The sequence below is a fragment of the Chanodichthys erythropterus genome, chromosome 20, assembly GCF_024489055.1.
Source record: "Chanodichthys erythropterus isolate Z2021 chromosome 20, ASM2448905v1, whole genome shotgun sequence".
Lineage (NCBI taxonomy): Eukaryota > Metazoa > Chordata > Actinopteri > Cypriniformes > Xenocyprididae > Chanodichthys > Chanodichthys erythropterus.
The window spans coordinates 37,515,074-37,541,881 of NC_090240.1; the positions used below are offsets into that span (position 1 = coordinate 37,515,074).

The 26,808-nt window shown below is 37.1% G+C and overlaps 1 protein-coding gene across 1 annotated transcript; it reads right to left on the reverse strand.

The window, feature by feature from the left end:
- Nucleotides 1-17,210: 17,210 nt before the first annotated feature.
- On the reverse strand, nucleotides 17,211-26,326 carry cyp17a2 (cytochrome P450, family 17, subfamily A, polypeptide 2). The gene is made up of 8 exons (XM_067370539.1): nucleotides 26,012-26,326; nucleotides 23,367-23,505; nucleotides 21,947-22,176; nucleotides 21,780-21,866; nucleotides 19,138-19,332; nucleotides 18,727-18,896; nucleotides 18,266-18,369; nucleotides 17,211-17,455 (listed from the first exon to the last, which is right to left on the reverse strand). The coding sequence occupies exons 1-8, from the start codon at nucleotides 26,324-26,326 to the stop codon at nucleotides 17,211-17,213; spliced, it is 1,485 nt and encodes a 494-aa protein (XP_067226640.1).
- Between the last annotated feature and the right edge of the window lie 482 nt (nucleotides 26,327-26,808).

Sequence of the window (26,808 nt, forward strand, 5' to 3'; positions counted from 1 at the left end):
GAGAACGTTCCTTGAAAAAACAGGTTTCTCAGTGTTTCTCCTTAGCAAAATTAATTTCGACCACCAGTTTTCACACTTTAGTGTGGAAAAAAAGCATCAACCAACTGTAAATTAAAGATTTATTGATTTAAAGATTTAAAGATTTATTGTGCACTTTAGTGTGCCGAAATCTGACTGACAGCTGCTTTCTGTGTAATTAATTTACAAGAAAAGTTATTGTTTTTCATGAGATTTTTTATGAGTACTTCATACTTCACATTGACAAAATGTGTTTTTAAACCTAGTTATTTTATAATGTTTAATATTTATTCAAAAGCGAAACTGAGTGAAAGACTATTACAGTAAATGGCTAATATGAGCCAATAAATGTTACTCTGCCGCCATCTGATGGTTATAAGTAATATATGTCTTTTAATGCTAGTTCACCCAAAAATGAAAATTCTGTCATTTGTTACTCACCCTCATGTCGTTCCACACCTCCGTGAGGCCTACATAGGGAGCAATGACATTTCTTTATAATATTAATATTGAACCACTGTACTCACATGAACTGATTTAAATATGTTTTTAGTACATTAATGGATCTTGAGAGAGGAAATGTCATTGCTGGCTATGAAGGCCTCATGGAGCCATCAGATTTCAACTAAAATATCTTAGTTTGTGTTCCGAAGATTAACGAAGGTCTTATGGATGTGGGACGGCATAAGGGTAAGTAATAAATGACAGAAATTTCATTTTTGGGTGAACTAACCCTTTAAGTATCAAATGTTCGATTTTCAACATCTTGAAACGTTCAATTTTACAAACGGGGACAATCTCAAAAGGATGAACAAATAATGTTTACACATTACATATAACTTTTGAAGTGCTGGAAAAACGTTGCATACGCATGTCTAATTACAGACACCACATTTCTTATGAGGACCACCAACAGTTTGAATACCAACATTTTTCAAAATATCTTCTTTCGTTTTCAACAGAACAAAGAAACTCCTACATCTTTAGAACAACTTGAGGGTGAGAAAATGATGACAAATTTTTAATTTTGGGGTGAACTGTCCCTTTAAGATAATATTCAATTTTATCATCTATCAAATGATAAAACTAACATTTAAAAATCGTCTAAATAAAACATTTCAGGAAAAAAAAAAAAAAAACGTTCTATGGATGATGTATAAAAGGTTTTAAGAACATTGTTAGATACCAGATAACTGAACGAACGTTCTATAACTTTACTAGAAGAATGTTTGATCATAAACCCTTGCGAGAACGTTAGCCAAGGTTCTGAGAACGTTCCTTGTTATTAGCTGTATTATGTTCCTTTTAGTCACAGCAAGGATTTTACCATGACCGCATAAATTCACTAATATTTCCACTATTGTAATCGATAGTTGAAATATTATGGAATTTATGCGGTCATGGTAAAATCCGTTCAGAATCAGATATGCTAATTCCTCTCAGTCGTTGTGGATATGCGGTCTGACCATCTAACCAGCTGTTGCTAGGAGAAACCCATGTCAGCTCTGATTGGTCCGCATCCTTTAGCCTCGAGCCAATCAGCATCAGATCCGATGAACGTTCATGGCATTATATATATCTGCAGCCTCGCGCCGTCTGTTGTAAAATTATATTATACGTTAGAGTGTAACGTATGCGTAAGTAGTAAATGTTTTTGCGTGCTGTTCGTTTAGTCGTTGAAACATCACGGAACAGAATGTGTCGTCTGTGATGTGACAGCTGAAGCTGCGGGGGGAAATGGCGGACGGAGAGAGACAGTCGGTGCAGAATCCGAAAAAATGAGCGAATCAGAAAGCAAAGCGACTTTAATTTCAGGCCGTTTGCTACAATAACTCAAGCGCTCTCGGACATCAAGCATCGCGTTTAGTACGGTTGGTGCATTATTATAATCGATACGGTTGTGTGATTATTACTGCTGCAGTTTCATGAAGCATCTCTAAACTAAAGCTCAGTGTGAGAATGCTTCTTCTTCTGCTTGGGCCTGTTTAACCCTTTTCATTTGCAGACAGAATCATTTGTTGCTTTAATGTTTAAAGTTTGATTGCACGAATGCAGGATAACATTTATATTCGAGCTCATTCTCCTCCTAATAACAGATTTATGAAGAACATGTTACACACATGACACACACGCATGCATCTCTTGAGATCTCAGAATAAAAAAAGGATGTTAATTTCAGCAGTGCTTGATTATGGGGTTTCTTTTCATTTATAGATGATCCTGACAGATGATATGGACACCTGTGTCCTTCACCAGGTAAAGACACTTAAAACACGTGTGTGTGTGTGTGTGTGTGTGTGTGTGATAGACTTACGTCCATATTAGTCTTTTCATAATGTCCAAAAACAATTGGCAATTAAATTAGTTTCACATGACCATCTTTTTTTTTTACCCTTACAATAAATCATTCTGCAGTTTTTTCAGGTTATGCGAACATTAAGGGAATATTCCATTTTAAAATTTTGCAGACATTATGAGAATGTTACTTTTGAATGTTTTCTGAACGTTCTGAAACAAGTAGTAACATTTAAAAACAAAGTTAGACAAAGTCCAACTAAAATGTTTAAAAAAATAATGATGAATAAATAATGTTTTTGTGTGAACATGATCAAAGAGCTGGTAACTTTGAACGAACGTTCTATTAATGTTACTGGAAGAATGTTAAACATTCCATTTTATAATTTTGCAAACATTACGGGAACGTTACTTTTCTCTGAACATTCTAAAACAATGTTATGTTATTGTGGTAATGTTCTGAGAACATTATTAAAGTTCAAATATTTTAATTTTCAGCAGATATTCTATAAAAGAATGTTTGCTCATATTTTTTTGTGACTGTACTACACTATAGTGTTATTTTCACAGCTGAGATTGTATAAAACCAACATGAAGAGCGTTTACAACCCATCTTAACTCTGTGATGTGATGTACTTCTGTTAAAGTTTCTGTGAAATTAAACATCATATTAAATGAGAAGAAAACATAGTTGGACTTATAAGTTCTCAACTGAAAGGGAGATTCATTTGGAAGAAGTGATCAAAAACGATGAAAACATGTTTTTGTTTCCAATAACATTTCACAGTTGACCATATGCACAGAATGTTTTTAAGAACTTCCACAATAATATAAGCCAGCTGGAAAACTTCCAGTGAAATGTCACTTGTTGGTGTGTCGGTATCTTCAATGTCCTGAGGTAGCTTTAACAACATCAGTAGTGTAATACTTTATAATCAGAATATAGTCACTTAAATAGTCAGGACTAGCGTTAGTTTAGTTATTCAAACATAAGACAACATAAAAAAGATGTTTCTTAGTGTTTCTCCTCAGCAAAATTCAATTCGACAATCAGTTTTCACACTTACGTGTAAAAAAAAGCATCAACACACTGTAACTTAAATATTTATTGTGCACTTTAGTTAGATTCATTGAATAAAATGTGAGTTTTCACAAGTGTGCTGAAATCATTGATCTTCCTCTGCACTGACTGACAGCTGATGTGATTATAAAGGGAAAGCATGGTGTTCGCTTTCTGTGTCATTCTTTAACAAGAAAAGTTATTGTTTTTCATGAGATTTTATGAGTACTTCATACTTCACTTTGACAAAATGTGTTTTTAAACCTAGTTGTTTTATAATGTTTAATATTTATTCAAAAGCAAAACTGAGTGAAAAACTATTACAGTAAATGGCTAATATGAGCCAATAAATGTTATTCTGCCGCCATCTGATATATAAGTAATATATGTCTTTTATTGTTAAATGTTTTATATCAAATATTCGATTTTCAACATCTTGAAACATTCAGTTTTACAAATGGGGATAATCTCAGAAGGATGAACAAATAATGTTTACACATTATAAATAACTTTTGAAGTGCTGGAAAAATGTTGTGTGTGTGAATGTAATTACAAACACCGCATTTCTTATTCAAACGTTCCCATTAGCTTCGTCTTTATTGCAATCGATAAAACTGGTTTATTGGCAAATTAGGCAAGTGTAATAACTCCATTAAAATATAAATACAACATTAACAATTCACCAGAAATGACCAAGCTGGCTTAACGACAACCAGGAAGTAACCGTGTATATAGTCAGTTACGCTAAGAAAGTACATGTGGTCTATTTTGATTTCATGTCTATTGTGCTTTCTATGCACTGGTTTAAAGTGGCATTCTCTCTTTTGATATGTTCCTGAAAGACTCTGAGGGCTCTGAATGCACCATAGCAGCAGTTCTGGAGGAAGAGGAGGAGCGAGTGTTTCGGTGGCGCCACGCCCTGCTGCAGGGTATGGAGTACCACAGTTCAGGGACGCTGCCGCTCCTGGGCAGCCCGCGATACTGTCCCGGCACTAACAGCGCCAGTGGCTATCTCTGCCAGACCGGCCACTGCTGCCAGGAGACGGGCTGCTGTACCTACTACTATGAGCTGTGGTGTGAGTCCATCTGTTTATTCAGCATACATACACAATTACTGTAAATATTCTTCCCAGCTATCAAATAAAGAACATTTTGTTAACCATTAAGTTATTTCTGAATGTTCTCTGAACATCCAGTTAAAAAAAAAATATATATATATATATATATATATATATTGGTTATAGGAACATTAAGGGAACATTCCTTTTTATCATGTTGGGAATGTTACTTTTGAATGTTCTCTGAATGTTCTGAAACAAGTTGTAACATTTAAAAAATATTAAACTAAAATGTTTCAGAAAATTTTTTTCCATAAATGATGTATAAATACCTCAGAATGAACGTTACTGCAAGAATGTTTTATCGTTCTTCAAACATTATGGAAACGTTACTTTTGAACATTCTCTGAATGTTCTGAAACAATTTTAGACAAACATCCAACAAAAAATTGTAAAAGATATATAAATAATGTTTTTGTGCTGTTTTGAGAACAATATTAAAGGCCAGATATATCTGAATGAATGTTCCTGGAAGAGCATTTGTTTAAAACTTTGAGAATGTTCCCTGTTAGCTGGAATAAAATTCGAATTATATCATTTACTCACCCTCATGTTGTTCCAAAACCATCTTTGAATCTTGCATGTTGATTCATTTTTGGGTGAAATGTTCCTGGTAAGACAATAGGGGAATAGGGGAAAAATTCAAACTAATATATATCACCATATTTACCCAGTTGATTAATCACAGTACAATAAGACAAATGTTTTGTATTACAAGTTTTCTGAGATGTTAGAAAACTTGCATAAATTTCCAGATTATAAATCTGAACATTGGATAAAGCCAGGTTCAAAATTCTTGTTTGATTTTGTTGACATATTAGAGTTAAAGGTTTTTACAGAGGGGATTTTGGATTTCTCTTTTTATCACTCAACAAATCAGAAAATACTGCCAGAAGAAGAAAAAAAAGATGTTTTTAGGAATAAAATGTTATATAAATGAGTGTGAATGATATATGAACAAACCCCACAGTAAAAACCTTCAGAATATAGTCAGGTATAAAACTGTAAATTTTGGTGTTTGTAAGTGCTGCTGAAGTGGAGGAAAAAACTTTACGGCCTTTAAAGATATGTACTGCAACTGAAATCTATATATGCAAATAGAATAAGTGCAATAAAATAAACACTTAAAAGTGTATTTATGATGTTTTCCCCTTTTTACTTTTTCAGTTTTACTCTAAATAAAATAGGCCAAAATGCTAGTTCATGAAAGAACGATGGTTTTGAATGTCGTGTCTTGCCCTAAATATACAAACACTGTTAAATAATGGTTAGAAATGCATACTGTACAACCGATTACTCATTACATACAATACAATAGACTCCGTCATCTATATTAGTCCACAATTATGTGTAAATGACGATGTGACTTTATCTGCCCCTGTGGATCGCCTACTCGCTTGTCAATCAACAATTGTTGATTTCAAGCAGCTTTAAAAGAAAGCTTCTGATTATAGATAAAGTCTGAGTTAAAATACTTTCAAATGAAGACCAAAGTGCTGTACAGAGAAAAAGAAATTAGATTAATATTAAAAACAATTAAACAAAAGACCATACTAAAAATCATCACAACCAAAATGACAAACTTTTTTGAAGATAGCGAAAATAAATAAGTCTTAAGTCTGATTTCAAAACCATCAATAGATTCAGCATTTAGAAAAGCCAAACATAGTCTACAGTATGTGCACAAAACGTCTTTGTGCGACAATATATCTTGAATGAATCAATGATTAGTATTCTGAATAAATAGCAATTTAATAGTTTCCATCCACTAAATTTTATGTGAATTTTGGGATATCACAACAAACACTGGATGGAAACAAAAATATGTACATAAATTCTAAAAATACACATAAAAAATGTATGCGCTCAATTGAGGTGAATCATTTTTTATCCAATAAGAAATGCACATAAACTACAATGGAAACACATTTACTGAATACATCCTTCGATGCATTAACCATTGGACCAATCACATCACAGCATCTCAAATGTTGGTTTGGTGGTTCTGAAATGCCTGAGTCAAAGTCTGTCATCAGAATTATTTGGTTTAATTCCCTCCAGAAGCGTCTCACACGATTGTGTTCCCAAACACCAGCATCCGAACGCAAGAGAACATGACTGCATTTATTGTGTTTCATCATTTATGATGGAGGAAAAACAATGGGCCAATTCCAGCAACTTCCATTTTTATGACAGATATTTTACACCAATTTCCCAGGAAGTGATGATTTTGTTCTCTTGAACACATGTTTTATGCAATATTCCAATTTTGCGAATAAGTTAAATTCACAGCATTAGATGGAAACACAGCTAGTGAGTCCTTTATTCTTTATGTATTCTTGCTTGTGTTCAGGGTTTTGGCTGCTGTGGAGTGTTCTCATCCTGTTCAGCTGTTGCTGTGCGTATCGTCACCGTCAGGCGAAGCAGCGCGTCCAGCAGCAGCAGAGGCAGAGAGAGATCAACCTCATGGCCTATCACGGAGCGTGCAGTTATCCTTCCTCCATGTTTGATCTCAGTAAGAATTGCTCCTAACTCATGCTCACAAAGACATTTATTTGCAAAAAAAAAAAAAAAATCACACTTGAATGCAAATTATAAGACTGAAGTTTTGTAAATGATTTGCTCTGTATTTGAAAATCTCAGGGTTAAAGTTGCACTCTACTTATTTTTTTCTTCATTAAAAAGATTAACTTAACTTTAACTAGCAGATATCACCATAAATTTCCAGTTGATTAATCTCAGTAAATTAAGACAATTGTTTTGTTGTACAAGTTTTTGTACAAGTTGTACAAGTTATTTCTAGAAAATAAATCTGATGCAAATTATAGGACTGAATTTTTGTAAATGATTTGCTCTTTATTTGAAAATCTCAGGGTTAAATTTGCACTCAGTTACTTTTTATTCATTAAAACATTTTGAGCATAAAAACTAATATACATAGATATAAAATACAATAAACTGTTCAATAAGGGCTTTTTTAAATTTACTTTTTTTGGATACCCTAATAAAACGCGACTCAAGAGGAATGAGGAATATAAAAAGCCATTTGTCATAAAACTATATATATATATATATATATATATATATATATATATATATATATATATATATATATATAAGCAGAAGAAATTCATCAAATAGCCGGCAGTATTCATAATACAGTATGCAATAGAATAGCAGAATAGTGCAAAACACAATATAAAAATCACAAAATAAATCACCCTCTATTTATTTTGATACAATCCTACAGCAGAATTGTTCTGAATAGTTGGAGAAACACACACTACATCACAATCTACAGTTAAGAGTCTCAATGAAAACATGCACAAAGTTACATTTAAACTAAGTATAGTAATCTTGCGTTCTTATTGGCAGGTTTCCTCGCCTCACTTAAACTGCCATCCTATGAGGAAGTAGCAGCCCAACCCAGCACTCCGCCTCCTCCCTACAGCTCTGTTGCCTACCCACGAGGCTCCGCCCACCCCGGCCCGAGTCACATGCTTTCATCACAGAGCTCTGACAACTACACAAGCTGCTCCTGTGACTCCTGCTGTCCGTCATCGCCCTGTAGCTCCTCCCCCTCTTCTGCCCAGCTCACGGATGAGACCGATACGAGCCATGCCTCCACGCCCTCCCTCAGCGAGCCTGGCCACATCCACTCCGCAATTATGCACAACGAGAGCGTTCCGCTCAACGAAGGTGGCCAATCACCAACACTCGAGATCGTGGAGGTGGAGCTTCCATGCTCCGCCCCCTTGGATTGCAATGCGAACAACAAACCGGCAAAGAACATCAGCACTAGTAGCACAGATAATGTTACTGACATATTAGATGCATCCCAAACTGTTAGTACTAACAATATCTGTGATGCAAACAGCCCAACGTCGAAGAATATCACCAGCGTTTGTCATCCCTCGTCCTCTTCGTCTCTGCACCTCTTCTCAATCTCTGACCCACTTGGTGCTTGTTCCGAGCCGCAGAGGGAGGAGCCTGTAGCTCCGCCCCCTCAGTCTCCACCCAAGTCAGCTCTCTTTTCTCCCGGCGTTGAACCCGAGCGCCGTGACTCTGCCGTGAGTGACCTGGATGTGGACCAAACGCACTTCCAGCAGCGACGGCTGACTGGCGACTCTGGCATCGAGGTCTGCCGCTGCCGGGTGGAACGCGAAGAAGAGGATGATGAGGAGGAAGAAGACGGCGGACACTTACCGGCAGAGTCGGCAATTGAGACGGGTGATGCTCTTCACGACAGTCCAGACTGTTCCGCCAGAGCCAGACAGCTGCCAGCTGATGGGGGCGGGAAAGAGGCGTGGCCTGCCTCCTCGGTGCCTCCGCCCACTGAAGCGGTTGTCATTGCCATCGAAACTGACTGATCTAGTGCATAAATGAGCGTGAGAGCAACTGTACAGACTGACGTTAGAAGATACACGTTAAATCTTTGGTCTTAGGGTCAAACACTACCATAAATTTTAGAATAACTAAGATAGCAACAAATCATGTGACACAAGACTGGCATAATGATGCTGAAAATGCAGCTTTGATCACAGGAATAAATTACATTTTACAATATATTCACATAGAAAATTATTTTAGCTATTTTAATTTATAATAATATTTCACAATTTTACTGTATTTTCCATCAAACAAATGTTGCCTTCACTCTAAAAAACACTGGGTTAAAAACAACCCAATTTGGTACAACCCAATTCACCCCTGTACTTTGCTTTGCATAAAATTAAATGATATAAAGAACAATAACGAATTTTTAGATGAAATAAAACGCACACAAACCTGTATTTGCAAACACTGGGTTGTTACGTCTGACCCAGGATCTGGGTAACACAAAAACTACCCAAACACTGGGTTGTTACGTCTGACCCAGCATCTGGTAACACAAAATCTATCCAAACACTGGGTTGTTACGTCTGACCCAGGATCTGAGTGACACAAAAACTACCCAAACACTGGGTTGTTACGTCTGACCCAGGATCTGGGTAACACAAATCTACCCAAACACTGGGTTGTTACGTCTGACCCAGGATCTGGGTAACACAAAATCTACCCAAACACTGGGTTGTTACGTCTGACCCAGGATCTGGGTAACACAAATCTACCCAAACACTGGGTTGTTACGTCTGACCCAGGATCTGAGTGACACAAAATCTATCTAAACACTGGGTTGTTACGTCTGACCCAGGATCTGGGTAACACAAAATCTACCCAAACACTGGGTTGTTATGCCTGACCCAGGATCTGGGTAACACAAATCTACCCAAACACTGGGTTGTTAGGTCTGACCCAGAAGCCGGGTAACACAAATCTACCCAAACGCTGGGTTGTTACATCTGACCCAGGATCTGGGTAACACAAATCTACCCAAAACTGGTTTGTTACATCTGACCCAGGATCTGGGTAACACAAATCTACCCAAAACTGGTTTGTTACATCTGACCCAGGATCTGGGTAACACAAAAACTACCCAAACACTGGGTTGTTACGTCTGATCCAGGATCTGGGTAACACAAAAACTACCCAAACACTGGGTTGTTACGTCTGATCCAGGATCTGGGTAACACAAAAACTACCCAAACACTGGGTTGTTACGTCTGATCCAGGATCTGGGTAACACAAAAACTACCCAAACACTGGGTTGTTACGTCTGATCCAGGATCTGGGTAACACAAAAACTACCCAAACACTGGGTTGTTACGTCTGATCCAGGATCTGGGTAACACAAAAACTACCCAAACACTGGGTTGTTACGTCTGATCCAGGATCTGGGTAACACAAAAACTACCCAAACACTGGGTTGTTACGTCTGATCCAGGATCTGGGTAACACAAAAACTACCCAAACACTGGGTTGTTACGTCTGACCCAGGATCTGGGTAACACAAAAACTACCCAAACACTGGGTTGTTACATCTGACCCAGGATCTGGGTAACACAAAAACTACCCAAACACTGGAAAAATAACTCCCAAAAAAATTACCTGAAAGGCTCAACCCAGGACTTGGGTAGAATAAATAACCCAAGATTTTTTAGAGTGTTGGTGAACAGTTTCGAAAACATTTAAAAATCTTAATTATTCCACTCTTTTGACCGGTAGTGTACATATGTGTCTGTCTCCGTTCTTTCAGTCTCTGTTAACGGTTCACTGATTCACTAGAACCAGACCAAAGTTGGCCCCTGAAGACCTCTGATTGGGCCCATCATGCAATGGAGGAAAAAAACATGCCATTGAGGCATAATTTAACTTTTTGTTTGAACATTTTCAGCTTTATTTTTGCATTGAAATGCATTCTTTTTTTTTTTAATGAAATTTTTAATATAACCTCTAATGCAACATTTACTTTTGTTTGATTTTTAGCCATTCGTAGTAAAAAAAACCTAGATGCACTAGGTGACCTGAAGATACACACTAAAGAGTGGACAATGTTCTGACTGGACGAACGGAACGGACCCTTAAATGTTCCTCTTCTTTCCTACTTTCTCTCTGACAGTCCGACTGCTGCTTCTGCTCATTAGTTTTAAAAAGAACACCATCAGTTGTAATAAAACAACGCACACAAACGCCCTTCCCACGGAATTCTGGGTAATGCAGAACACATGTGCGCTTTCAAATTAAGACGTCATAACCTGAAGGAACCGCTTCTCCAGAACACCAGCTTGGCCAAAACAGATGCTGCATTGCAACCACTAACAAAGAATCAAGACGACACCTCAGGACATGACTTTTGCTTCGGTTCTCGATTTATTGTTATTTTTTTATCAACATTTGTTTACGTCTTTATGTCAGACATTGAAACGGCATTGTTCATTTACAACGTGCAGGTGGCTGAATCTCACGAAAATCACACTTCATGACAAAATCAAATGGTAGAAAATAAGAAATTATATTTTGCATTAAGAAAACGCCCCGTTTTTAGGACTTGACCAATTTTTGCATTCATTTCATGACATTTAAGCACATTTAACCATGACTGTAATGTGAAAAAATAATGTCATTGTATTATTAATGAGAATCAGAATAGATTACAATGAAAATTAAAGAAAACATCTAAATAATTATCACAATAATGACCATTTGAGAGGAAAATGTGATTAAATATACACACACATTTCACATATATATAATAATAAATATATAATTAAATTTTTAAATGTATATATACATTTTTACAGATTCAAATTTAAAACATTGCATTACTATTTTATACATATATATATATATATATATATATATATATATATATATATATATATATATGTTTCACATGTACATGTTTTCGTGAGATTCATTCAGCCTATAGACCGACAGCATACCGCTGTTGAATCAATCATACATAGATATATATGGAATTAGATCTAATTATACATAAGAATTAATCTAGTAGCTTCAGATGAATATATAAGCTCTCTCTCGATATGAAATGATCTCTATTTTCTAAGCATGCTGTTCGTGGGGTTTGGTGTGCTGCTGTTTAATGTTGTCAGAGGGGTTCTGTGTTCCATCTTAGAATATTGACAGTGTTACCAGCATCACTGTTACGTTACCATGGCGTTACTATGACAACCCACTCTAGTGTGAGCAATAGAGTGTGTTTGACGTTGATGTGCGGCGCTGTGAACGGTGTAATTCAAACATTTAAAGACTAAACGCTTTACTGAAACCACACAATGAGCAGCCTGTCTTTGTAATCTCTGTTTGCCCAGTGAATGTGTGTGTGTGAGAGAGACTGATTGTAAATGGTGTTTTATGAATCACTGGTGCTTTAAAGAGAACTGATGAATTGTGATTGATTAAATTAAATGGGATTCATCACTCTGTTTTATTTAATCCATTCGATGAAACAAGACAGAACCTGCTACAGATAACAGAACACCTTCAACCTGCCTTTTGCACCAGTCGGCAGTTGATTTCATTTTCTAGGGAAAGCCATAAATCTAAACAAGTTGTGTTCTGAATTTGAGGTTGATATCTCAAAAAATTAGCTTTCAGTAAGATTTTGTTTGGGCGCAGTACCAAATGCTTCCACTAGGAGCACAAGTGTGACTATTTTTTTCAGGACCACTTTCGAACCTTTTCAAATCATGTCAATTGTTTTGTTCACAGAGCAAATGCCATAACCTTTACCAAGTTTCGTACCATTCTGATGAAAAAAAAAATTCTAGAAAACCAAAATGTAAAATTTTTCAAAGCATAGTTTTTGTTTGAGAGATCAAGGGTAACGCAAAGTTCTATGGTCAAACTTCTTCAAAGTTTATTGCTTCGAGTGTTGCTTTATATACATTCACAAACAAAGAATTATCATCCCATATGATTCTCATCTATTAGAATTAACTGTTACCTTATAAGTAAAATACATATAGTGAGAATAACAACTTTTGAAAAACAGCCTAACTAATATTTAGCAAATAACAGGAGTGTATAGAGAAATTCCCACAATAGCTCATTCTGTAACCTTGAAATTCCTTCATCTGTGCAAGCTGAGAGCCTATATATACTTGCAGGTAGGTAATTAAAAATATAAATGCAAATAAAAAATTCAGTAAGTTCTATTCTATAGAAGATATTTACAACGTTCATGTGATAAAAATTCGGGACATTGTAAAACGCTTACCTTGAAAAACACTTAATGTACTAAGACAGTGATTTTAACCGACCAAACTCACTAAATATCATACTAATAAAGTATACTATGTTATATTCTGGGCACATATGATTTTTTGCACATTGTGACCAATTTAGGTAACCGTAGCTTTCTGCCAGCAGCAGATGTCATCAGGTGGTACCCAACCTTCCTTGAGTGTTTCGACCCTTAACCACAACACTCTCCAGTTGGTGGGTCGGCAGTGGTGGCCAAATCACTGCCCATCTGCTCCTGGCTTCCAGCTTTCTTCCTCTCTCTACTCCATATCCAGCATGAGGTGCGTTCTGCCTCCTGTCCCATCCTATGAGTCGCATGCTTCTTGCTCCTCTCATCCATGCCTAAAGTTGACAGCAACCGCCATGCTGATTTGGCAAGAAAGCCTCTACAACCTATTTCCACAGGGAACAGCCATGCCAGCCACCCCTTGTTTCTGCACTCAAGGCTTTTCTCTCGTGAGCCTCATCACAGCCCTCCTCCCATGGCACGGTCAGCTCAACTAGGATGATTTAACGATCTTTGTCTGACCACAGAACGATATCCGGGTGAAGAGCTGTGTGGACCACTTCCGGGAACTGCAGCCTCCTTCCGACATCGACTCTCATTTCCCAAGAGTTTGTGGCCTGCAGCAGAGATGCCTAGATGCCTCCTTGATGAAGGTGATGGTTTTCCCCTCACCCATGCCACTTGGCCTCTTCTTGCACCTCTCTCGCTCTATTGTGTCAGCGAGGGACAAGAGTACCTTGTCGTGGCGCCACCTATAGTGTCCTTGGGTCAAAGACATTTTGCACCCTGACAGTATATGTGCCAGTGACCGCAGAGCTTGCCGTACGGGTCGTCCCTCAGCCCCCATGTGTGCAAATGAGATGGTGAAGGAAGGGTATCATACACAGAGCGCAGCAGGACAATTCTGCACAATTCTGCCCATGTGATCTTACTCTTAGGCAGATCCCATTTTGCCCATGCTCCCTGAAATACTTGTTCCACTGCTCTGGACAAACGCCTCTGTACCTTTTGAGCCCAGATTTCAAACCACATTTCACCTGACCATTGTGCTTGCGTTCCCAAACTGTTGGAAATGTGTCAACCCCAGGCCTTGACGTCCTGTGCAGGGGTTGCCGATGATGTCTCGCAACTTCAGTGAGCTTTCTGCCTGTTCAATGGCTGTGTTGACTGCCCATTTTTGGCCATATCTTGTTGTAATTCCTGCTTGCCTAACCCGGACGTCTTTGGAATCTCTCAGACTTAGGGCGACTCTGCATTTTGCCACCTTAAATTCCTCCACAACAGATGACAGAGGGAGCTGCAGCTGTCCTGAACGAATGTATAGGCCCACCGAAGAGAAGCTTGGGGGAATCCCCAACCATCTCCGCAGATGCTTGTTGGTTTTCCTCTCAATGCCTTCTACAACTGATATGGGAAATTCATAGACTGTGATGAGCCAAATAAGCCTGGGCAGAAGGCTGTGCTGGTACAGCCAGGTTTTAAATTTTCCTGGGAGTCCTGATCTGTCGATATTCTTCAACCATTCATCGGTTTGCTTCACAACATCTGCAACACTGGCACCATCATTCAGAGATGCATCAAACCACTTTCCCAAGCACTTTATAGGACTGTCCTCGAATGACATCTCCCTGGATTTGGAGGCCAAACTTACTTGTGACTCTACCCTTCCTTATAACCAACCTTCTGGACTTTCTGGCCTTAAATGTCAACCTTGTCCAAGTGGCTACGTTATCCAGGGTTTCTAATATCCATCTCGCTTGCACATGCGTCACAGTTGTTATTGTTAGGTCGTCCATGAAATCCCGCATCACTGGCTGCATGATGCCTGATTCCAGGATGGGGCCACAGGTTACACCTTCCGCTGCTGTTATTAGAAGGTTCATGCCCATAATAAAGAGAATAGGTGAGATGGTACAACCCGTTGGAATTCCCTTCTGGAGATCCTGCCACTTGGTTGTCCACTGGGCTGATGTAAACCTCAGTTTAATCCCTCCTAGATAACTGGTGATCATTTCTTGAATAGCAGTTGGAATGTGGTAATGGTCGAGTCCAAGCTGGATGAGATTTTATGGGATAGATAGTTCGCTAAATCTAACCATACCACTGTTAGATCACCTTTCTTCTGTTTGGCCTCTCTGATCAACTGGCTAATCATTGATGTATGTTCCAGACAGCCTGAAAAGCCTGGGATGCCACCTTTCTGAATGGCAGTATTAATATAATTATTCTGCATCATATAGGTGGTCAACCTTCTTGCAAAAACTGAGAAGAAAACTTTGCATTCAACAGTCAGGAAGGAAATTGACATGAACTGAGCGATTGTGGAGGAACCCTCTTCTTTTGGGATAAAACACCCCTCTGCCAGCTTCCAGCTTGCTGGAATTGACCCCTTGGCCCAGATCTTCCTCAAAATCATAACCTTCGCAGAAGCTTCGGGCTATATACCTTATATGGTTTACCACTTGGGCCTGGGGTACCTGACGCTTTGGCTCTTTGGATGATGTTTTGGATTAGTACATAGTATACATTATAAGCATGATATTCATGATAGTTTGGTCCGTTAAAATCACTGTCTTAGTACATTAAGCGTTAAGCGTTTTTCACGTTAAGTGTTTTAGAATGTCCCAAAAATTCTAAAACTTTTCTGTATTAAATTGGCTATCTGTAAGAATTTTCATGTATTAATGGCTTTTTTGTGGCCAGTTGAACAGCTTTTAACTAAACTTAAAAAATGAGACCTTCCACGACTTCCTATGTTGTATATGAAAGCCTATAGACTGATGTTTTTTGTGAAGAACTTGGGACGTTTTTGCCGAGAAAACCAAAACAATATGACGGTAATGCGTGCTCCTGAGAACCTCCCTTCCGTTCAAAAAATCCTTTTCACAGACTGTGTTAATGCTCATAAATATCGTAAATCCTGCAAAGTTTTTAATATTTCATTTTTTTTCCCCGTATGTACATATATTAGTATTATATGACCGTTGCATCAAATTACAAAAAACGTGTTAAAGGATTAGTTAACTTTCTAATTAAAATTTCCTGATAATTTACTCACCCCCACGTCATCCAAGATGTTCATGTCTTTCTTCCGTCATTCGAAAAGAAATTAAGGTTTTTCATGAAAACATTCCAGGATTATTCTCCATATAGTGGACTTCAATGGAGCCCAAACGGTTGAAGGTCCAAATGTCAGTTTCAGTGCAGCTTCAAAGAGCTTTAAACGATCCCAGACGAGGAATAAGAGTCTTATCTAGAGAAACCATCACTCATTTTCTTAAAAAATAAATAAAAAATAAATAAATTATATACATTTGAACCATTAATGCTCATCTTGAACTAGCTCTCTTCTTCTTCTTCTCTATGTGAATTCCAGCAATGTAGACACTGCTAAGTGTATTACTGCCCTCCACAGGTCAAAGTTTGAACTAACTGTTATATACTTGCACTAGCATATTGTATGTGACAATTTAGTTCAAACTTTGACCTGAGGAGGGCAGTAATACACTGAAACTGTAATTTTGACCTTCAACCGTTTGGTGCCCATTGAAGTCCACTATATGGAGAATAATCCTGGAATGTTTTCATCAAAAAGCTTCATTTCTTTTAAATTATCAGGAAATCTTAATTGGAAAGTGAACTAACCCTTTATCGCTGCTGTGAGGGTGTTTCTAATACAGCAGTAATGGGAGTGACGGTAAAAGTTCTTTCTCTCCTGACTGCTGTTATCAATCGCTCTGTTTTTTTCCTTCTTTTTGAATGTTGTGAAAACACTATTATTATTTTTTCTTTTGCAAATATATATATTTAATGTAGTCTCTCATTCACTGCTTTATCCAACTATGACGACTTCTGCTTCTGAGAAACATGGAAATTTAAAAAGGGTCTATAACACATGAAATTAATGTTCAGGATGCCGAAAGATATAACCACATATACCCATTAAAATCAATAGTGCAGATTAAATAAAGTGAACCAAGTGCAAACAGTTCATACGCAGGGTGGATCAAATGATGAATGACTCAGTGCCACAACCTGGTGTCTAACAGAGGAAAGTGCAGTGCGGTCAGCGTCGCGGTGTGACTCTCACAGTGTAGCGCTGAGGTTGAAGCACTACGCCGAAACGGCCCTGCAGGTCCGGTAATGAAGCCCCTGACGGCACGCTGAAGTCAAAGTGCTGCAGGAGACGACTGACAAACAGAAAGAGCTCGATTCTGGCCAGAGATTCACCCACACACACACGAGGACCGGCGCCGAACGGAAGAAAATTGGCGGGAGTCACTCTTTTCCCTGAGGAGTCCAGGAATCGTTCTGTGAAGGGTTCAGAAATCAACAGGGAAATTTTAGTTTTATCATGTTTAACAGTTTAACAAACATCTACAGCTACAAAATGAGACCCAAATAATAATACATAATATATATATTTTTTTTCTGGTTTATGTTTTAATGGTTACATTAAATAGTCATCAAAATGTAATTAATTGAAATCACAAAAATCATACAATTTAACAACAATTTATTGAAAATTAGATTTTTAGGACCCTTTTAAATCCATAAAATTTTTCCCCAAAAAATTCCGTCATGTTTCTTTAAAATTCCATGTTTTCCGTTTGAATTTTTCTGGTTTCTGTTTTAATGGTTAAAATTTTATTAATCAAAAAGCATGTCTAATTAACTGAAATCATGAGGCATTCAATTTCACAAAATTTTATTGAAAAATTTTATAGAAATTAGGGGTCCCTATTAAATCAGTTTTATTTTTTCCCAAATTCCATTGTTGTTTTTTCATTTTTCTGGATTCTGTTTTAATGGTTTAATTTAACACAAATGTACTATCAAAAACGTTGGTAATCATATTAAGGCATTTTAAAATGTAATAAAATGAAAATGTAACAATTCCTTTTATTTTTCGTCAAACAAAGTGTGAGGTTCACTGTCAAAACATGGAAGAAAAAACTATAATATTCCTTAAAAAAATATTTTACTATATTTTTATTACTATTATTACTTTAAGTAGTATATTCTACAGTACAACCGTAATATAATTCTGTCATAATTTCTTCAAGTTAAACCAAACTTTTATTTTGGCGGGTTGTAGTGAAGAGCATGTAGTTTTCTTACCTGGTCTAAATCTGTCAGGTTCGTCCCAGTGTTTGGGGTCATGATGGATCGCCCACATGTTCACCAACACCCGGGTTCCTTTAGGAACCATGTGACCCCCCAAACTGCAGAAGAGAGGCATTATGGGATATCAAACATCTCTCTATAAGATGAGCATGGCTATGACCAACTCACTCGATCTCAAACGTGCATCTGGAGATACCTACATAAAGACATACGTCACTGCGTTGTTGTTGTTTTAACCATGTGAAGCCTGACATGAAACATGAAATAATGGGAGGCATTTTTACAATTATACTAAAAGACTTTTACTTGCTAAAAAAAGTCTAACATCAAACATTTCAGAAGTTCTACACCGGTGAAACGCTTCACTGCATGATTACTGACAAAACCGTGCATCTAACATTCTAATTATGGTTTCTCTCCGTCGCCAGGTTTCACTCTGGTATTGCCATGGTTACCTGGTGTCCTGCATAGCAACATGCGGGATGAGGATTGGGCTGACGGGACGGATGCGCATCACTTCACAAAGAACGGCGTCCAGAAACGGCAGACGGGCCCGGTCACTCAGAGACGGTGGACGGTCCCGTCCCAGACATTCATCCAGCTCAGCCTGGACACGATCCTGCACCTGCAGCACACACACACACACACACACACACACACACACACACACACACACACACACACACACACACACACACACTTTTCACTTCAGGTCAGGTCAGGTTGTGGCACTGAACAGGACGACATGTTTGTGCATCAATATAACAGACTCATGCGTGCTTACTGTACGACTGCTGTATTAAATATTAAATATGCATGTATGTGTGTGTGTGTGTGTGTGTGTGTGTGTGTGTGTGTGTGTGTACCTGCGGGTGGTGCAGTAGGAACGCTATAGTCCACAGTAGTGTGGTGGACGTCGTCTCCACTCCGGCTCCAAACGCCTCCGCTGCTGTCATGAGCACATGATCCTCTGTGATGTCATCCTCCCCACCTGACCCTTTCATCTGACCAATCAGAAGAGCGTCCAGCAGGTCTCGAGGCTCTCCAGGAGTGAGGGTCATCTGCGAGGTCAAAGGTCATGAAGATGACCAAAACATTTATATGTAAAGGCTCCGATACACTCACACCGTCATATATATACGTATATACCTTTATATATCAGGGTTCAACGCTAACGATTTTTTCTGCTGGCCCCATTGGGCCAGTGGTTCAATTTTTTACTTGCCGCACCAAAATTTTCACTGACTTCACAACAAAGTAAAAGAAAAGAAACTGGGTCTATAAATCAAGCCTAGTTATTGTTTTTGTTGTTTTTGATTCATGTAACCTTAATAAATAGGGTTATGACACCAAAAGCTACTAGAAAAACTAACTTACATTTTAACTATTGTTAGATAAATAATCAAATTATGAGTACTAGCAAAAATAAATAGAACAGAACAAACGATGCTTTTCAAGTTTTTCATGTAGGTTTAAACAGTAGATTTTCTGGTACAGAAATTGTAATCTATAATGTATAGTTAACTATAGATTAAACTTTATTAAAGTTAATCAGTCAAGAGCATTTACAGATGCATAAATAATGTTTTGAAATGTTGAAAATATAAAATGTTAAATACTGTGTTTTCAAAAGATGTGATATAAGTCTAAGGTGTCCTGAATGATTCTGTGAAGTTTCAGCTCAAAATACCCCATAGATTTTTTTAAATTCATTTTTTTAACTGCCTATTTTGGGGCCTCATTAAATATGCGCCGATTCAGGCTGCGGCCCCTTTAAATCTCGCACTCCCCGCCCCTGAGCTCACGACTGCCTTAAACAGCATAAACAAAGTTCACACAGCTAATATAACCCTCAACATGGATCTTTACAAAGTGTTCGTCATGCAGCATGTCTAATCGCATAAGTATGGTATTTATTTGGATGTTTACATTTGATTCTGAATGAGTTTGATCATGGCTAAAGCTAACATTAAACACTGTTGGAGAGATTTATAAAGAATGAAGTTGTGTTTATGAATTATACAGACTGCAAGTGTTTAATAATGAAAATAGCGACGGCTCTTGTCTCCGTGAATACAGTAAGAAATGATTAACCACATTTAACAGTACATTTAGCAACATGCTAATGAAACATTTAGAAAGACAATTTACAAATATCACTAAAAATATCATGATATCATGGATCATGTCAGTTATTATTGCTCCATCTGCCATTTTTCGCTATTGTTCTTGCTTGCTTACCTAGTCTGATGATTCAGCTGTGCACAGATCCAGACGTTAATACTGGCTGCCCTTGTGTAATGCCTTGAACATGGGCTGGCATATGCAAATATTGGGGGCGTAACGTTACATATTAATGATCCAATCTGTCGGTGTTATGTTGAGATTCGCCTGTTCTTCAGAGGTCTTTTAAACAAATGAGATTTACATAAGAAGGAGGAAACAATGGAGTTTGAGACTCACTGTATGTAATTTCCATGTACTGAACTCTAATTATTTAACTATGCCAAGATAAATTCAACTTTTAATTCTAGGGCACCTTTAAGACGTGAAATTAAACCCGCCAGTAGGTGGCAGCGAATGTCATTGAGATTCAACCAATTCATTCAAATGGCTGATTTATTCAGGAAGTGTTGCACTGAGATTCAACAACTATTTATTTAGGCAAAATAGAGCAAAACAGACAATTTGGTGTCTACAATTTAAATCCCTTGATATTAAGTTCTTGTTCATTAAACTGCACGTTGTATAAAATCAATATCTCATTTGTAATCATGCTGATATTTGGAGGAAAACAGCGCTCTTTGTTTAATATTGGTTAACTGTATTAAATTATATAAATATGAAAGATATATAGGTTCATTTTGCCCCTTATCTTGAATTCTGGGTCATTCTAAAGGCATTTTAGTAGACTAAATCACGCAGTGAAAGTGTACACTCTAAATATGCACACGCACTAGTCTAGCCTACTAAACTACGTTACGTAGTGTATGCGTGGGTGTGTTTTTGTTTGGTTTTTGTAAAGTGAGGGACAATAATTTAAATTCGTTAAATCAACAATTACTATATCATAGACAATATATATCACACACCCTACAGCACTGGCCCGATCGGGCAAGTGACCGTTCCTTCTACTGTCCCGAGCATCGTTCACACTGGGCAGTTCTTACTGTCAAGCCCTGTATATGCAGCTTCACAGGATTAAAACATGAAAAACAGCATCATATTTGCTTTTAATTATAATTTATACTTAATTTTCTACTATAAAGCGGCTCTCCAGTGTCTTCATGTTTTACTCGCATCTGACCTTGATGGACTGAACAGAAGAAATAAACCAGAGAAGATTTCCTCGTCAAAGAAGGCGGAGCCTCAGAGCCACACCCGCCTATTATGTAATCGCCACGGACCAATGATAGTTCAGAGGTCCTGCGAAGTTCAGAAACAAACTCAAACACACTTTGCTTTGGCCTGATTTTGTCTGAAATGACGTCACAGTAAGTGTTTGTACCTTGTGCTCCTGGAGTTTCTTGCGCAGCAGTTGGTCTCTCACAGACACACATTCCTTCAGCTTCTTCAGGTCCTTGTTGGGGAAAATCTGATGAAATCAAAAGAAGCTAAATATACAGAGTGTGACATTGAAGATGATTGTAATATTGAAGTGAAAACTAAACGGACTCGTAGCCAGGGAAAGATGTCGACGAGTCCTCCTCTGGCGATTGTCTGGACGATGCCGTCGTTGTAGTCCATGACCTTCAGGAGTTCAGGGTCGTTCGGCTGGTACGAGGAACTGAACACCAGCCTGCAGATGACGTTAGTGACAGCGCGCATCAGAACTGGACTCAGATCTGAACTCTGACCCCTGCAGGACTGGAGCTCCTCACACAGACTGTCTGCGGCCTCTAGAACTAACACACACACACACACACACACACACACACACACACAGATGCAAGAGCATGTGCTTCAGTGGACACATGAAAATGACCTCTCTACAAATCACATGATCATGATGTCACTTGTTTAATTAAACCACAATCTGAACCAATCTGAAATACTTCTACTTCATTTTATGCCATAAGTTTTACATTTTAAAATTGTCAAATTCTGTCATTGTACTGCTATTGAGACGCTTGGCTTCTTTTTTAAATCACCTTTTTTCCTATCACATATTTTAGTGATAAAAGTAATTAGATCGAGTGATTAGGTGTCATCTGAAAGCTTTATTATATATATGTTAATATTATATTTTGCATTACTTTCATCACAAATAAGCACACTTATTTTATTCTCACATAACAGTTTGGTTGAAAATGTGTTTAAATATCATGAATTATAGTGTTAAAATGCAGAAAATATTAAAATTTTCTACATGCAAAATTTAATTTACGTTACAGTTTGGTTGAAAATGTGTTTAAGCGTCATGAATTATAGTCAAAATGCAAAAACCATTTGAAATCGGACATTGTGTTACCAAGGAAACGGTACTTTAAAACCTTTTAGCAGGTTCCTGCCCCTAGTGGTCGGCATCATGTTTCATACAATTACATTTATTCTAAGTATTTTATAGTCAATGTTTGTTTCTAATCTTGACAAAACATGTCGTCGGAAAGGTCTGAGTCTCTGCTATAAATGATATGGTGACAAAGATTTATTAATTTGTAACAGGAGAACACATAAAAAAAATTCAGTGGAATATGGGTGTCACCTGGTGGCTATTTTTGGTACAGCACCGAAACAAAATCTCATGGGAACTTTAATTTTTGTGATATCAATTTCAAATTTGGAGCACAACTTGGCTAGACATATGGCTTTGATTTTATATCAGTTTTACAGTAAAAATGATTTTATAAAATATAGATTTTGTATAAAATATAAAATGCTTAATACAGTACATTTGTTTTACAGTAAATTTAAAAAATACTGTAATGCAAGAGATTATTAATTCTAAAGTATTTAAACAATGTTATTCTACCTTTAATTTATGCAGATTTTTATTTTTTTTTGTTTAAGTGTGAAATTTGGACATGTTTTTCACAAGGTTCACCCGAATACAAAACTATTACTCTAAGTGTATAAACACAAAACTAAACTTTACCGATGGTCTGTAGTTTACTGGATCCCTCGCCGAACAGCGTGAACGAGGAGTGAACCAGCCGCCGATGGTTCTTCCACAGCGGACTGTAGTCGGCAAATGCGATATCCTTCCCACCCTGAGTCAACAGATCTGTGGTCACCTTGACAACCAGAGAGAGAGAGATTCAGAAGCTGCTGTTTTAAACTGACTTGAACTATTTAAAAACAAATGGTGATCAATGAAATCTGTTCTAGGGTATATCCAATAGCACGAAACTTAAGAACAGACACAGGTCATATTTCACCTTAAAGTCAAAAATATATCATATATGGCAATAATATATTTTGTACATGTATATATATGTAAATAATATATTTTGCATTACTTTCGTCACAAATAAGCAGAATTCACTTTTATTTTATTCTCACATTACATGAAAATGTGTTTAAATATCACAAATGATAGTATCAAAATGCAAAAAAAAAAAAAAAGAAAGAAAAAAGAATACAATTTTCTACATGCAAAATTTAATTTACATTACAGTTTGGTTGAAAATATAAATGTCATGAATTATAGTCAAAATGCAAAAAAAAAAAAAAAAATTGAAATGCAAAATTCTATTTTACAGTTTGGTTGAAAATGTTTTTAAATGTCATGAATTATAGAGTCAAAATGCAAAAAAATCTATATTTTCTACATGCAAAATTAAATTTATGTTACAGTTTGGTTGAAAATGTGTTTAAATGTTGTGAATATAGTGTCATAATGCCAAATATAAAAAAAAAAATTTACATGCAAAATTTAATTCACGTAACAGTTTGGTTGAAAATGTCTTTAAACATCATGAAATATAGTCAAAATGTAAAACAAATAAATAAATAAATAAATAAATAAATTCTAAATTCAAAATTTTATTTATTTTACAGTTTGGTTGAAAATGTTTTTAAATTTCATGAATTATAGTGTCAAAATGCAAAAAATCCAAATTTTCTACATGCAAATTTAATTCATGTTACAGTTTGGTTGAAAATGTGTTTAAATATTGTGTATATAGTGTCATAATGGCAAATATAAAAAACTTTTTGCATGCACAATTTAATTCACGTAACAGTTTGGTTGAAAATGTGTTTAAACATCATGAAATATAGTCAAAATGTAAAATAAATAAATAAATTCTAAATGCAAAATTTTTATTTATTTTACAGTTTGGTTGAAAATGTTTTTAAATTTCATGAATTATAGTGTCAAAATGCAAAAAAATCCATATTTTCTACATGCAAATTTAATTCATGTTACAGTTTGGTTGAAAATGTGTTTAAATATTGTGTATATAGTGCCATAACTACGGTGGCCGAGAGAGCTCAACGCGCTGCAAATAAAGAAAACATCTTCATCAGTTTGACAACACACGCGCTGCAAACTCCACAACACTTACAAAAAGAAAAACGCGCTGCAAATAAAGAAAACATCTTCATCAGTTTGACAACACACGCGCTGCAAACTCCACAACACTTACAAAAAGAAAAACGCGCTGCAAATAAAGAAAACATCTTCATCAGTTTGACAACACACGCGCTGCAAACTCCACAACACTTACAAAAAGAAAAACGCGCTGCAAATAAAGAAAACATCTTCATCAGTTTGACAACACATGCGCTGCAAACTCCACAACACTTACAAATAGTGAAACGCGCTGCAAATAAAGAAAACATCTTCATCAGTTTGACAACACATGCGCTGCAAACTCCACAACACTTACAAAAAGAAAAACGCGCTGCAAATAAAGAAAACATCTTCATCAGTTTGACAACACATGCGCTGCAAACTCCACAACACTTACAAATAGTGAAACGCGCTGCAAATAAAGAAAACATGTGGAGTTTGCAGCGCGTGTGTTGTCAAACTGATGAAGATGTTTTCTTTATTTGCAGCGCGTTTCACTATTTGTAAGTGTTGTGGAGTTTGCAGCGCGTGTGTTGTCAAACTGATGAAGATGTTTTCTTTATTTGCAGCGCGTTTGTCTATTTGTAAGTGTTGTGGAGTTTGCAGCGCATGTGTTGTCAAACTGATGAAGATGTTTTCTCATTTGCAGCGCGTTGAGCTCTCTCGGCCACCGTACATAACACCAGATATATAATTTTTTTTACATGCAACATTTTATTCATGTTGCAGTTTGGTTGAAAATGTTTTTAAATAACATGAATTATAGTGTCATAATGAAAAATACCTACATTTTTACATGCAACATTTAATTTATGTCACAGTTTTGGTGAAAATGTGTTTAAACATCACAAATGATAGCATCAAAATGCAAAAAAAAAAAAAAAAGAATACAATTTTCTACATGCAAAATTAAATTCACATTATAGTTTGATTGATTGTTCAAATGTGAAATTTTAGTGTCAAAATGCAAAATATCTAAATTTTTTACATTCAAAAGTTAATTCACATTACAGTTTGGTTGAAAATGCATTTAAATTGCATAATTATAGTGTCAAAATCCAAAAATATCTACATTTTCTACATGCAAAATGTAATTTCTTATTCTTTTGTTTTGGTTTAGGGGTGAAATAGTCTTTTTTCTGAAATTATTAATGAGATTCTCCAAGTATATGAGCACACACACACACACACTGTTCAGTATCTTCTGTCGTCCTGTACTTTACCATCTTGGGCCGTCCAGCGAACTCTCTCCCGCGCTGCAGCAGCACCTCTCGCACCAGTCCGGCCTCGCTGACCACCAGTGTGAAGTGAGGGCCGGCGTACATGCTGAACAGAGGGCCGTATCTGCCCGCCAGCTGTGTGAGGAGCAGGTGAGGCGGCAGAGACGAGCGCAGGTGCAGCAGACTCCCCAGAACCGGCACTCGCGGCAGACACGGCAACGACACGCCGCCTCGAGAAGAGCGCAGCTGTCCCAGCATGCATTTCACCAGCACCAGCAACAGCACAGCAGCGCAACAGCACAGAGTCACTGAACACATGACGGACACAAGGAGCCGAGGATCAGCGCCGGCTCATATAAGAGCTCTGATGGAGGGCGGCTCGATGGTACAACCTTGGTTTGGGGTTGGAGGTCACAGAAACCCTGAGGCTGTTTGACCAATGACAAAGCAGCTTTAGTTAATCATTCACACTGTACACTAGATTCACTTCTGATGTATATATACTGTGAAATAAATATTTGCTGCATTACAAATACTTTATAGAGCTTGAATAACATTGTGGTCTTGAAGTTTGTTTTTAAGAAGAGCCGTAACCACAAATACAATACTTTAAAATGGACCTATTATGCCCTATTTAACAAGATGTAAAATTAGTCTCTGATGTTCCCAGAGTGTGTATGTGAAGTTTTAGCTCAAAATACCTCACAGATAATTTTTTTATAGCATGTTAAAATTGCTATTTTTAGTGGTTGAGCAAAAACGAGCCGTTTCAGTGCGGTCCCTTTAAATGCAAATGAGCT

Bases quoted from the DNA above. Each gene is read 5' to 3' on its own strand.
- cyp17a2 (XM_067370539.1), bottom strand. From the start codon at position 26,326: ATGTGTTCAGTGACTCTGTGCTGTTGCGCTGCTGTGCTGTTGCTGGTG. The intron at 18,897-19,137 runs GTACACACACAC...TGTGTGCTGCAG, and splicing joins TCCTACTGCACCACCCGCAG to GTGCAGGATCGTGTCCAGGC. The intron at 18,370-18,726 runs GTAACCATGGCA...TCTCTTCTGCAG, and splicing joins GTTGCTATGCAGGACACCAG to TTTGGGGGGTCACATGGTTC.